We start from the raw sequence: 12802 nt of genomic DNA, 5'->3' as shown, positions 1-12802 counted from the left end.
TTCCCCCTCACGAGTCCCGTTGGCACACACGCCGTACCGAGGCAGGGCTCCCGACGCCCTTCTCAAAGCACTGCCGCTGACAGAAGTGCGACAAAGTCAACATGGGCCGCCTCTTTTTTTGTTTTCGCTATCAAAATAAAACGATACCAAAAGGCTGTTTTGAAGAACGAGTCGTCCGTAAAATCCCCACGCGGGTGAAAAGCCAGGTCGGAGTCTGAGGCTGTCGGCGTCTCCTGCCATGTGGTCAAGCTTTACTCCAGGACCAGACTGCGACACGAGCACCTAGTGACCCGTTTGACCACAACCAGCTGGGGGGAGGGGGGGGGGGACTGCCCTGCCGAAAGCAACAGCCACCCGAGGATAGCGCTGGTTGGATGGGGGGAGTAGTGTCTGTGACTACAGCCCTCCAGGTGGAGATCCAGACCTGGTGTGGTTGGGTTCTGGTCCGGGGGGGGGGGGGGGAAGGGGGTGCACGGGGGGATGGGTGGGGGTGGGGGGGGGGGTGGGATACAGTCCAGCCACAGGTCCTTGTCCCAGGGCGGTCAAGCATGGTCGAGAGCTCACTGAGGAACCCTATGGTCGGTGAAACCTGTGGAGCACATATACACAGGCACAAAGTTACAGTTTCTCTCTGGGGCTGAGGTCTGTCTGTGTGCGTGTGTGTGTGTGAACAATCAGTACGAGATACCTGGTTAGATGGCGACTCGACTCATGCACCTCCATCTCTGTGCTTTTGAATTCGTTGAGTTCCTTCCGTATGGCGGCCTGCATGGGACAAACAGAAAACGCTGTCAGCAAAAGGACCGGGAGAAACGAAAGCCCCTTCCGACGAACCGAGCCGTTTCAAAACATCAAACATGCAGCCGACTCATTCGCTCCTTGTCATTGTCTGGGCTGGGAACGTCCCAAACGCAAAGCGTTGAGCACCCATCGAAGACTTCTAAAGTTCTCCCACGCCCCCCGGAGTGCGAAGGCCAATCATCCCAGAGACCTTGTCGGCTGGCGTCAGCCGGGTCCACGGTTTGTCCGCCCTCCGGTCGTAGTCCTGGGTGTCGGCTACCTCCACGTAGTCGCTGAAGCGGATCAGGATCTTAGCCTCCCTCAGCTCCTCCACCGTGGGCCTCTGGCTCAGCTGGGGGGAGGGAATGGGGGACCGGGGGTGAGGGTTGTAGGATATCGGGGAGGGGGGAGAAAAGAGAGTCAACACCAGCCAACAGCCTGGTCTCAGCGGACCAGAGGGGTCGCGGGTCGAAAACCGAGAAGAGCGGGAAACCCCGTCGCTGCGGAGACCTGTATCCGTTCGTCGGTTGAGGGGTCGGTCGTCGTACGGCAGACAATAGGATATGTCAGCGCGTGGCCTGTCGGGACATCGGGTTACGCCATCTCTGCCGCCCCCGTCGCGTAACATAAGCGGTTCGCACCTCACCGCGTGTGTGTGTGTGTGTGGGGGGGGGGGGGGGGGGAGAGAAAGACGAGGCGATAAGCCGTGCCCCCTGGGGGTTAGCATAAGTGTGTGCATTGATCCAAGCGTCCCACGGTGGGAGATATGGATTACGGCGGCAGGCTGTTCTCCAGTGTGACACAGTCAAGAGGGCGCCTCTCTCTCACACCCATCCGCTCGACCGTTAACGATGGCACTTAAACGCCACGCACGGCGACGCGCGAACCGTTCACGCTTACGCCACGGTGGTGTGTAACCTGACATCCCAACAGCTAATGTGGTTACATTTCCTATTTGTCTGCCATTTCATGAGCCCCCCCGACCGACGAACGGATACAGGTCTCCGTAGGGACGGGGTTCGATTTCCCTCGCTCTGGTCTGTGGTCGACCCGCGTCCCCTCTGGTCGGCTCAAACTCTAAAGTGTCTCTCGGTCACGGGGTGCGTTTCCCTTTCTGCTTCATGTCTCACCTTTTTACTCAAGTGCCTCTTGATCTCCCTCTTCTCCTCCAGCTCCTCCAGTTCAGTGCATGCTGGGAACGCAAAGAGAGGGGCGGTTTCACTCTGAACAGCGTTGTTACCCGAAGGGGAAAAGCATCCATGTTGTCTTCGACGAGCACGTTCTTATTTGTCCTTCTCGGAACAATGTCCGTTTTTTGGAACGCGCCGCGAAGGCTGCCTTGTTGCGCTTTGCGTGTCTGTTTTCGGGGAAGGCCGTGTGTTTGTGCGTGTGTTTGTCTGTGTGTTTGTCTGGGTTTGTGTGCATGTCTGTGCGCGCGCATGTGTGTGCGTGTGTTTGTCTGTCTGTGTCTGTGCGCATGTGTTTGTCTGCCTGTGTCTGTGCGCATGTGTGTGTGTCTGTGTTTATGTTTGCGTTTGTCTGTGTTTGTCTGCCTTATATGTGTATGTATGTGTCTGTGTTGATGTGTAGGTGTGTGTGCTCTCTGGCAAAACGAAAGGCGGTGGTATTTGTTTTTACATTAACAGTGGCTGGTGTGAAGATGTGACAGTGATTCTGCAGCACTGTTCTCCTAATCTGGAATCATTTTTTATTAACTGTAGATCTTTTTACTCGCCACGAGAGTTTGCATCATTCATTCTGGTTGGCGTCTACATGCCTCCGCAGGCTAGCGTTAACGAGGCTCAACGTGTGCTCGCCAGCCAGATACTGAGTGTGGAGCATGAAAATCCGGATTCCTTGGTTATTGTGCTAGGCGACTTTAACAAAGGCAATCTCACTCAAGAACTCCCAAAATATAGACAATTCATCAAATGCCCTACCAGAGAAGGAAACACCCTGGATCACTGCTACTCTACAATCAGCAAAGCATACCATGCGGTCCCCCGAGCAGCACTGGGTCACTCTGACCACGCCATGGTCCACCTGATTCCTGCATACAGGCAGAAGCTAAAGCGCTGTAAGCCTGCTGTGAGGACATCAAAACAGTGGACCAGTGAAGCTATGGAGGATCTGCGGGCGTGCTTGGACTGCACTGACTGGGACATGTTCACGACTGCTACCAATAGTCTGGATGAGCTCACAGAGGCTGTGACATCATACATCAGCTTCTGTGAGGACTGCTGTATACCAACACGCACCAGGGTAAGCTACAACAACGACAAACCCTGGTTTACAGCTAAACTCAGAAGGTTGAGGTCAGAGAAAGAGGCCGCGTTTAGGAGTGGGGACAAAGACAGTTTCAAGGAGTCAAAGAACAGGTTTAGCAAGGCGGTGAGGGAGGCTAAACGACTGTACTCAGAGAGGCTAAAACACCAATTCTCTGCAAACGACTCTGCTTCTGTCTGGAGAGGGCTCAGGCAAATTACCAACTACAAGCCCAGAGCCCCCCACTCCACTAACGACTCCCGCCTGGCCAACGACCTGAATGAGTTCTACTGCAGATTTGAAAGACAATTGGACAGTCTTGAACTACCCCTTCCCACCCAGGAGGCCTCCCACCTCCCCCCCTCTACAGTGACGACTCTCTCCATTCAGGAGGGTGAAGTTAACAGACTTTTCAAGAGGCAGAACCCCCGCAAAGCAGCTGGGCCGGACTCTGTCTCTCCAGCCACCCTCAAGCACTGCGCTGACCAGCTGTCTCCGGTGTTTACCCACATCTTTAACACCTCCCTTGAGACATGCCATGTGCCAGCCTGTCTCAAGTCCTCCACCATCATCCCTGTGCCCAAAAAGCCAAGGCCAACAGGACATAATGACTACAGACCCGTCGCCCTGACCTCTGTGGTAATGAAGTCTTTCGAGCGCCTAGTGCTGGCACACCTTAAATCCATCACTGACCCTCTACTGGACCCCCTGCAGTTTGCCTACAGAGCCAACAGGTCTGTGGACGATGCAGTTAACATGGCCCTCCACTTCACCCTACAGCACCTGGACTCCCCAGCATCCTATGCCAGGATCCTGTTTGTGGACTTCAGCTCTGCCTTCAACACCATCATCCCCGCCCTGCTTCAGGACAAGCTCTCCCAGCTGAACGTGCCTGATTCCACCTGCAGGTGGATCACAGACTTCCTGTCTGACAGGAAGCAGTGCGTTAAGCTGGGAACACAAGTCTCTGACTCCCGGTCCATCAGCACCGGATCACCTCAGGGCTGCGTCCTTTCTCCTCTGCTCTTCTCCCTGTACACCAACAGTTGCACCTCCAGTCATCCGTCCGTCAAACTCCTGAAGTTTGCGGACGACACCACCCTTATTGGGCTCATCTCTGGTGGAGACGAGTCTGATTATAGGTGGGAAGCGGCCAACCTGGTGACCTGGTGCAGCCAGAACAACTTAGAGCTCAATGCTCTTAAGACAGTGGAGATGGTTGTGGACTTCAGGAGGAACACAGCCCCACTCACCCCCATCACCCTGTGTGACTCCCCAGTCAACACTGTGGAGTCCTTCCGCTTCCTGGGCACTATCCTCTCCCAGGACCTCAAGTGGGAACTGAACATCAGCTCCCTCATCAAGAAAGCACAACAGAGGATGTACTTCCTTCGGCAGCTGAAGAAGTTCAACCTGCCAAAGACAATGATGGTGCACTTCTACTCAGCCATCATTGAGTCCATCCTCACCTCCTCCATCACCGTCTGGTACGCTGCTGCCACTGCCAAGGACAAGAGCAGACTGCAGCGTATCATCCGTACTGCTGAGAAGGTGATTGGCTGCAATCTGCCTACCCTCGAGGACCTGCACACCTCGAGGACCCTGAGGCGAGCGAGGAAGATTGTGGCCGACTCCTCCCACCCTGGACACTCCCTGTTTCAGTCACTCCCCTCCGGCAGAAGGCTGCGGTCTATCAGGACCAATACCTCACGCCACAAAAACAGTTTCTTCCCTTCCGCTGTTGGCCTCTTCAACAAGGCCAAGTGACCACACTGACTCAAATAACTTATTGCTTAAAACACACTGCTTTTGCACTGCACCACAACATGGTATCTTGTACATTTGTATTTTTTGTAATATTTGTATTTTTGTATTTTTATATTGTAATTTACGGCAACTTATATTTATCCCACTTAGTACTGCTAGTTTATGTACCCTTAGTATAGTTAGTCCACATATTTAAATTTTAGGTATATGTTTATTGTATGCACCTTCCTGCCAAAGCAAATTCCTTGTCTGTGCAAACTTTCATGGCGAATAAATCCCTTTCTGATTCTGATTCTGATTCTGATTCTGGTGTGTGTGAGTATTTCAGTGTTAGTCTGCATATTTGTGTTTATGTGCGTGTTTGTCGGCATGTCTACGCGTATGTGTGCGTCTGTGTTGACGTGTGTATGTGTGTGTGTGTGTCTGCCAGCGTCAGTGGCTTACGTTTGAGTATGTTCCTCTGCGCCAGCTCCTCTGCAGTCGGTCGCTGACTCAGCCTCCTGGGAGAACACAACAGAAGTCAGCGACCGGATCCTCCGACAAAACACCCCAAGCAGCAACAACAAAACACCAAAGCTACGCGCGTCAGACAACATCCTGTCTGACGGGGCCGTCAGACAACATCCTGTCTGGATTAGACCTCTGCAAGGTCCGGACAGATCCAGCTCCTGTACGTGTGTGTTTTTATTCATTTTTTATTGACTGACGTCAGAGCGGCTCCGTCAGCCGGCGGGGCTGTGAGTGTTTGAGATTTACTCTCATCACCATAAATGACACGGTGATTCATGGAAGTGTGTGGGGACTGGGAGAGAGGGGGGGGAGGTCTAGAGAAGGGAGAGGAAGGAGAGAGGCGATGGAGGGAGAAGAAAGGGGGGGTGCATGGAAAGACGAACGCATGCGGAGGGCCTGGAGGTAGTGTGTGCGTGTGCGCGTGCGCGCGTGTTTGTGTGGACAGTGAGAGTGTGCGTGACGTCGGACGAGCGGGCGTGAGGCTGCGCGTGCGATTACCCTCGCACGACAAGGTGCTGGTGGTTTTCTGGTAGGGTCATATTTGTACTCGGCTTGAGGGTGGTGTAAGGGTTTGGGAGTGTGTGCGTCTCACCGTGTCAGCTTGGTGCCGATCTGCTGCCGTGACTCCAGTCTCTCCTGGTCAGACAGCATGGGCAAGATGTTCTTGTCCTCCAGCTCTCTCAGAGACGGGCGGTTACTCAGTTTAATAGCCAGCGAGTCCTTCCTCAACACTTTCATAGCCAGAGTGCCTGCACAAACGCGCCCGACAGGGTACAGAGACACGGGACAGTCGAAAGCGAAGTTTCAGCGGGGTTACTTTGCGATCGAAGCGAATCATTTCACGAGCGGTTTCCTAAGAGTGTTTGATAAATACTTCATACACATTATGGACCTGCGATGAATAATTCACCGCTCATTACGAAACAGGGAGAAGGGAGCTTCACTGGGCGATTGGGGTTGGTGTGCATCAACTTGTGTGTGTGTGTTAAATGACACATGATGGGAGATGCTCTTCAATAACCAAATTATTGGTACTTTTCATCTTTCATGTTGTCAGTCGAAAAATAATGATGTAGGTTCAGCGAATGGAACACAATGCTCTGACTGAAGGACCTAATGGCAGAGCTCTAAAACTACAGATCCCAACTGGGACTACTGTAGGAACAGGAAATGGGTCTCTCTTCAGGGACAATGAACCCGGTGCCACCCGGCTGCACCCAACACACGACAGAGAAAGAGACACCTACTTGTAAACAGTGAATCATCATCATCCTCATCCTCGTCTTCCTCCTCCTCCTCTTCATCATCCTCCTCCTCTTCCTCCTCCTCGTCCTCGTCCTTATACATGCCGGGCGGGTCTTCGTAGTCCGGCTCGCCGGGTAGGTTTTCTTTGTTGTCGTCGCAGTCGACCATCACCGTGGGAACGGCATGCATCAGGGTGCTGGAGTTGGTCAGACAGGTCAGGGGTCACACAGGGATGTATGTTCTCTACAGGGGAGTGGCTCGTTCCGAGTGCCTAACCAGGGAATCTACACAATGTACACAATATACGTACTACACACATATACTCAGTGTACGCACACTGCTTGTAGTCGTACATACACAGTAGGCCTATGCACACACACACACGGGCCACTAAACCTGAGAAAAACAGGTTCATTCAGTGTGTCAAAGGTAGTCGCGGTAACCCTGGTGACCAGTTCAAACCCTCTGACTCATCCAGTGATGAAGACGCAGGTGGGGAGGAGGTGCAGACCATGGATAGGTCCTATTACAGCAGCCAAAGCACACAGGCTGAGTCGCAGTTACACAGTGCGGGAATAACAGCAGCAGGCCAATCCGACAGTGACGTGATAGCCGTTAACCAATCCAAGCGCAGGAGAGTGGTAAATCCAAAACAATACATTAATGTATCAATTACATTAATAATGTAAAAAAAATTAAAAAAAAATAAGCAGGAAGCTGGGGGGGGGGGGGGGGGGGGAATAAAATGTGTCCAAAAAATGACTCGACGACAAAGGACAAGCCACAGAGGGGGGTTTTTTCACACGTGACGCGACTCGGGGCCGATGAATGTGTGTAAGGTTGTGTTCATGTTCTTTTTTCTTTTCTTTACAGGGCTATTGAAACGTGTTGATGGAAAGATCGGGGCCATTTGAAAGAAGTGGAGGTGATACTGAGGCGATACTGACGAAGGAAGATACGACAGCCCTGTATCTCGCACTATTGTCACCATGGCATCTGTTTATCTCCAGGTAACAATACGCTTAAGGGGAGACTGTTTGATATGACATCTCTGTATGTCTGGGGGGTTCAGATACTGGTTCAGATGCTGTGTTCATGTGTTCCTGGTTACTAACTACATATAACCATGCCAAAGACCAAACAAACACCCAAACATACAGCCTTAGGCTACACTGTCATCCTAATTTTACTTTGCTGATGAGGTCTTCGCCCAGTGAGGATTGAACAATTCTCTCCAACTACCCATAATCCACTGCAATGCTGTGCAGGCATTATGAATATGAGGATCACTGTATCTACTATACAAAATACTATATATACGGATCTACTATACATAATACTATATATACGGATCTATTATACATAATACTATATATACATATTATAGTATTATGTATAGTAGATACGACTACATATAATACTATATATACATGTTATTGCATTATGTATAGTAGATACGACTATACATAATACTATATATACGGATCTATTATACATAATACTATATATACATATTATAGTATTATGTATAGTAGATACATATACATAGTATTATGATAATACTATAGTTTTACCCACGTTAGCTCACCTCTCAAACCTCTGCATGGTGAGGGCCAGGGTCTTATTGAGCTCCTCGATGATCCGACTGGGGGTGTGCAGGGGAATGGGGAGGGTCCCGTACTGCAGGGAGTGACCCCCCAGCGAGCCGTGGGAGGGAAGGGGGCCCTTGTGGAAGGGGGCGAGGGGCGAGGGCTCGGCGCCCCCAGCAGGCACGCAGATCATGAGCTTCTTGGGAGGTAGGGGGGGGGAGAGCTTGACAGCCATGCAGGGAAGCTTGACCGGACCCCCGTCTTCAGAGAAATGAGGAAAACATGTTCCGGTTAGTTGGCCAGGGGTACGCACACACACACACACACACACGTATGTGCACACACACACACACACGGGCATTCACACACAGACTCTTTTCATCATCTCCTGCTCATGATCCCCTGCCAATGCACACACACACACACACACGCACGCATATAAGCCGACACACACACAGTGCAGGATCAGACCTGAGATGAGGTTTGGAAGCCTGTTGAAAGGTTTCGGGGGCAACGCCGGCGGCTGCTTATGTAGCGTAGGTGGTTTGGGATATGACGACTCGGTGCCGTTGCCTGGATACACCCCCAACTTCTTAGCAGGGGGTGTCTGGTTGGTCTTCAGGGTCAGGTCCGAGGCACGCGCCCCTTCTCCGCACATCTGGAACTCTACTGGGCCTGGAGGAAGGAATCGACCAATCGGAGATCATCTTAGGGTGAGGACGAACCAATCAGGGAGTAGCCTTTTCGATGGAAGGGGGTGGAGTCATACCTAAGGAGGAAGTAGCTCCATCCATGAGCTCGGCTCCGTCACAGTCGGACGGGTAGGAGCCCGTTACAGGAGAGCGGCCGTTCTCTAACTTCACCTCCTCTCGCATGGCCTGCCCTGCCCCATCTGACACACCAGAGAGAGAGAGGGAGAGAGAGAGAGAGGCAGAGAGAGAGAGAGAAAAGGAGGGGGAGAGAGAGAGAGAGAGAGAGAGAGAGAGAGAGAGAGAGAGAGAGAGAGAGAGAGAGAGAGAGAGAGAGAGAGAGAGAGAGAAAAGGAGAGAGAGGGAGAGAGAGACATACAGAGACAGAGAGAGAAACAGAGAGAGAAAGAGACAGAAAGAGAGAGAGATAAAGAGAGAGAGAGAGAGAGAGATAAAGATGACGGAAAAAGAGGAGTCTCGAACATCTAGAACGTTCCGTAGCCCTCCCTTCGTTCCATCCACAGTAGGTGAGCTCTCACCTTTGTCGTAGACCTCCTTCAGCACTCCTCTCTTGATCAGCTCCTCCCTGCTCTGACGAGTGGACATCTTCCTCTCCAAAACTGAACATGAACACACAAGGACATGAACCGGATATGAGGATTAAATACATTTTGATTACAATAGGCCACTTTCATCTAGGCTATGTCTACAGTCAACAGCTGTATCAGGGACACTATAACCATATTAATTATGGCCGGTGGGTTAAACTGTTTAACTTTAACTTCATATCTTATGGGGGATTGGATTGATTTGTCATACGTGGTCCAAATGTTTGCTGATTAAACTGGCCAGATTTGCTGGGTCATGCATACAATGCTCATGAAACAATCTGACTCATAACAGATTTATGGCTGGGGTCCAGGGAGACCATATGGTTGGAGGACCAGTATGATGGTAACATGCACGGGGTGAGAAACTGTGTGTGTGTGTGTGTGACATTGATGCATGTAGAGGAGGTGCAAAAAACGCACTGACAGCTGGGGAACCAGCTTGAAATTCAAAATACAGGATCACTGGGGGGTTGATGTGTGTGTGTGTGTGTTTGAGTAAGTGTGTGTGTGAGTGTGTGCGTGCGTGAGCGGACCTATGCGTGTGTGTCTTTTTACTGTGTGCCGGAAAAGGAAAGCATTATAAAGGCTTAATAACTCCCAACAAAACAATTTCCTATCGTTTTTTTCTCTCTCTCTCTCTCTCTCTCTCTCTCTCTCTCTCTCTCTCTCTCTCTCTCTCTCTCTCTCTCTCTCTCTCTCTGTCTCTCTCTCTCTCTCTTTTATGTAACGACAGACATTATATCAGCCGGCTCTCATCCCTCAGGAAGAGGGTTGGGGTAATTAATGCCCAATGTAGCTGGATCACAGGAGGCTGGATATCCTAGGAGTTTTATCTGTACACGTTCAAGCTTTAGCCTGAAAGCCTTGAACAAATACATCAGACAGAGCTTTTATGGGCCAACTTTTACGGTGCGATACGGTGCCATTTGGAAAGGAAGACACAGGTGTACATCCCTGATTTAATTTAAGGTGGAGGAACGTTCATTTAGACATGCAGGGGTTCCAGAGAATGTTCTAGAGCCTTACCGGCAGAGGTCTGCTTGAACTTCTCGCTCTTCTTCTTTCTCCACTTCCAGGGCTTGAAGATACGGCCCAGAGTGGCGAACTTGCTCCGCCGGCGAATGGGAGGGGTGTGCGTGCCGGGCACCAGCGAATCAGAGCGCATCGCCGCCAGACGTTCCACCTCCTCAGCTTATAGGAAGAGGGTCAAAAAAAGAAAGAAAACTGCTTCAAAAAAAGAACCACTGAAGAATGTTACACAACGGTGTGTCGTTCTTTTACCGGCAGGAAACATCACACAAGGGTGCGCCTAAATAAGAAGGGTTAGGGCTACACAACGTGGCCGATGCCAGTGGATGATCCTTCATCATTCACATCCAAAACAGTCTCTCCCAGTCATGGCTGAGATTTCATCCGTTCTAAACTGCATGCCAGTGTATCTGGTCATCACGTCAACGGCACTGGTTCCCATGCCATCCTGGTGTTAGAATTCCATTTTTAAACTCCACTTTTCCCATTACATGAGCTTTCCTACTTGGAAGGCCTTGGAAAAATGGCATGGTGCCCATGTCAACGGCAGTGGGGGGAAAAAAAAACACACACACACACACACACACACTCAAACACACACTCAAACACACACACCTCAGCGGTAGTCTTTTCATAGGACTGAGACATACAGTCATGAGCTGTTGTTCCCGCTTAGGATTACCTAGTATCACGTTGCAGTAATACGCTTTATGATGTATGGACATGTCATGAAACTGCAGTAACGAGCTGCATGTCATAACCAGTATAACATTGCAGTAGCCAATATTACATCAGAAAGACATTCGAGTAACCAGAGAGTACAGAAGGCATGAAACCACACACCATCAAACTAGCTAAACACAGAATACTTCCAAACGAATACATGTAAATGCACTTGGCAAGATATCTGTCTTAACATGTAGTTAATCGAGGTTTATTTATAGAGTATCGTGATGAATAGGGAAGGATAACAAATCGTGATATCGTGAGTATGAGTAGCGTGATCAAAATGTGAAAGAATCTTACACCTTAATAGTACATATATGGTGTACAGAGAGGGTGTGTCTCAAGGCTGCTTAGATTCTCACCGAGGGTTGGGGCGCTTTGGGTACGAATCACCAGATAACACCGAGGCGTTATATTCTTTTACGGAATAATGGCTTTATGTTTGTTATTGTGGCATTCCACTAATCTTAAGATCATTTTTAAAGTAACATATCCAGCTTTAAAGTAACGGTTTTGGATTTCGCATACGATTCTTTAGGATAGGCAGCCGAACTGATGCAAGAAAGGGATATGTGCTTAACTCCGTCAAGACGGCGGGTGTCCCCATAGGAAGGATTTAGGACTTAAAGATTCACCAGCAAAAAGTTGAACAACGTGTGTGCGAAAAGCCAATGTCCAGCGGTCACATTCTAATGTTCCTCATCCATATGGGAGCACCGTGGTCTATCATAACAACGCATGGACTATCTAACCTATAACCCCAAAACAGTTGTCGGGCAATGCTTTATTCAAAGGGCCCCAAAACCTGCATCCAGTTCGTATTTCTTATTCGTAAATCTGTCAGGCCGATGCACATATCCCGCCCATGTGAATACAGCCTACGGTAGTCAGGAGCTAGGGAGCGGTCGACAGAGATGGATGACATAAAACGCCATCAAAATATTCTCCACAGCTCCTGGTAGGCAACGAGCACCTACTTACCTTCTTGAGGGTCGATTCTTCGGCAGTTGCTACAAATATGCTTGATCTCTTTGCCAATCTGGCAATGGATTATGAACGGAATGTTGTTGTTGTTTGCCGCGGGTTGTTGGTGCTGCCGCTCTTGGCTTCTGCCGCGGGACTTCATCCGTACCAAGCAGAATGCTCTCCTCTTTCTCGGCTTCTCCTCGGACATGACTGGAGAGGGTGTTTCTTTCCTAGATTCAGAGTCGTTCCATGAGCTGAAATCAGCGTTTCCACGACCCGCCATGGTTCCAGGCAATAGCGAGGTAGTACTGCGGAAATGTGTTTATCCCTTTCCGATGGAAGGGGCTTGGAACTGTCCGCAACACTAGTAGTGGCGACCCCCTAGACCTATAAAACTGGCCAATCCGGGACGAGCGAATCGCGCACTTTGCGCATGAATATACTGACGATCCAGAAGTAGGCTATCAGCCGCATCTTGTACAGTTCTTCATTATTTAAAGCATGTTAGGCTGATATGAATTCAACTCACATGAGCAAAATCGCGTGCTATTGGAAAGGGTAAACAACATGTTGATAATTAATGCAAGGGAGAAGGCGAGACCGTCTATTCACAAGCACTTGTAGA

The 12802-nt window shown here is 50.2% G+C and overlaps 1 protein-coding gene across 1 annotated transcript; it reads right to left on the bottom strand.

Moving 5' to 3' along the window:
• Positions 1 to 465: 465 nt before the first annotated feature.
• On the bottom strand, positions 466 to 12352 carry phactr1 (phosphatase and actin regulator 1). Its single transcript, XM_067230625.1, has 13 exons — positions 12193 to 12352; positions 10483 to 10647; positions 9385 to 9465; positions 8926 to 9048; positions 8628 to 8831; positions 8156 to 8417; positions 6570 to 6763; positions 5915 to 6071; positions 5257 to 5312; positions 1911 to 1972; positions 992 to 1132; positions 689 to 765; positions 466 to 589 (listed from the first exon to the last, which is right to left on the bottom strand). The coding sequence occupies exons 1-13, from the start codon at positions 12335 to 12337 to the stop codon at positions 574 to 576; spliced, it is 1683 nt and encodes a 560-aa protein (XP_067086726.1). The 5' UTR covers positions 12338 to 12352; the 3' UTR covers positions 466 to 573.
• Positions 12353 to 12802: the final 450 nt, after the last annotated feature.

Source organism: Osmerus mordax, chromosome 27 (assembly GCF_038355195.1).
Source record: "Osmerus mordax isolate fOsmMor3 chromosome 27, fOsmMor3.pri, whole genome shotgun sequence".
Classification (NCBI taxonomy): Eukaryota; Metazoa; Chordata; class Actinopteri; order Osmeriformes; family Osmeridae; genus Osmerus; species Osmerus mordax.
The sequence above is the reverse complement of the archived record's forward strand: the minus strand, read 5'-3'. Positions and strand labels throughout refer to the sequence as shown.

Excerpts from the sequence above, each read along its gene's own strand:
- phactr1 (XM_067230625.1), bottom strand. The coding sequence starts at position 12,337 with ATGAAGTCCCGCGGCAGAAGCCAAGAGCGGCAGCACCAACAACCCGCG. Across the intron at positions 9,049-9,384 it reads GAAGGAGGTCTACGACAAAG|ATGGGGCAGGGCAGGCCATG; the intron begins GTGAGAGCTCAC and ends CTGGTGTGTCAG. Across the intron at positions 1,133-1,910 it reads AGAGGCACTTGAGTAAAAAG|CTGAGCCAGAGGCCCACGGT; the intron begins GTGAGACATGAA and ends CCCTCCCCCCAG.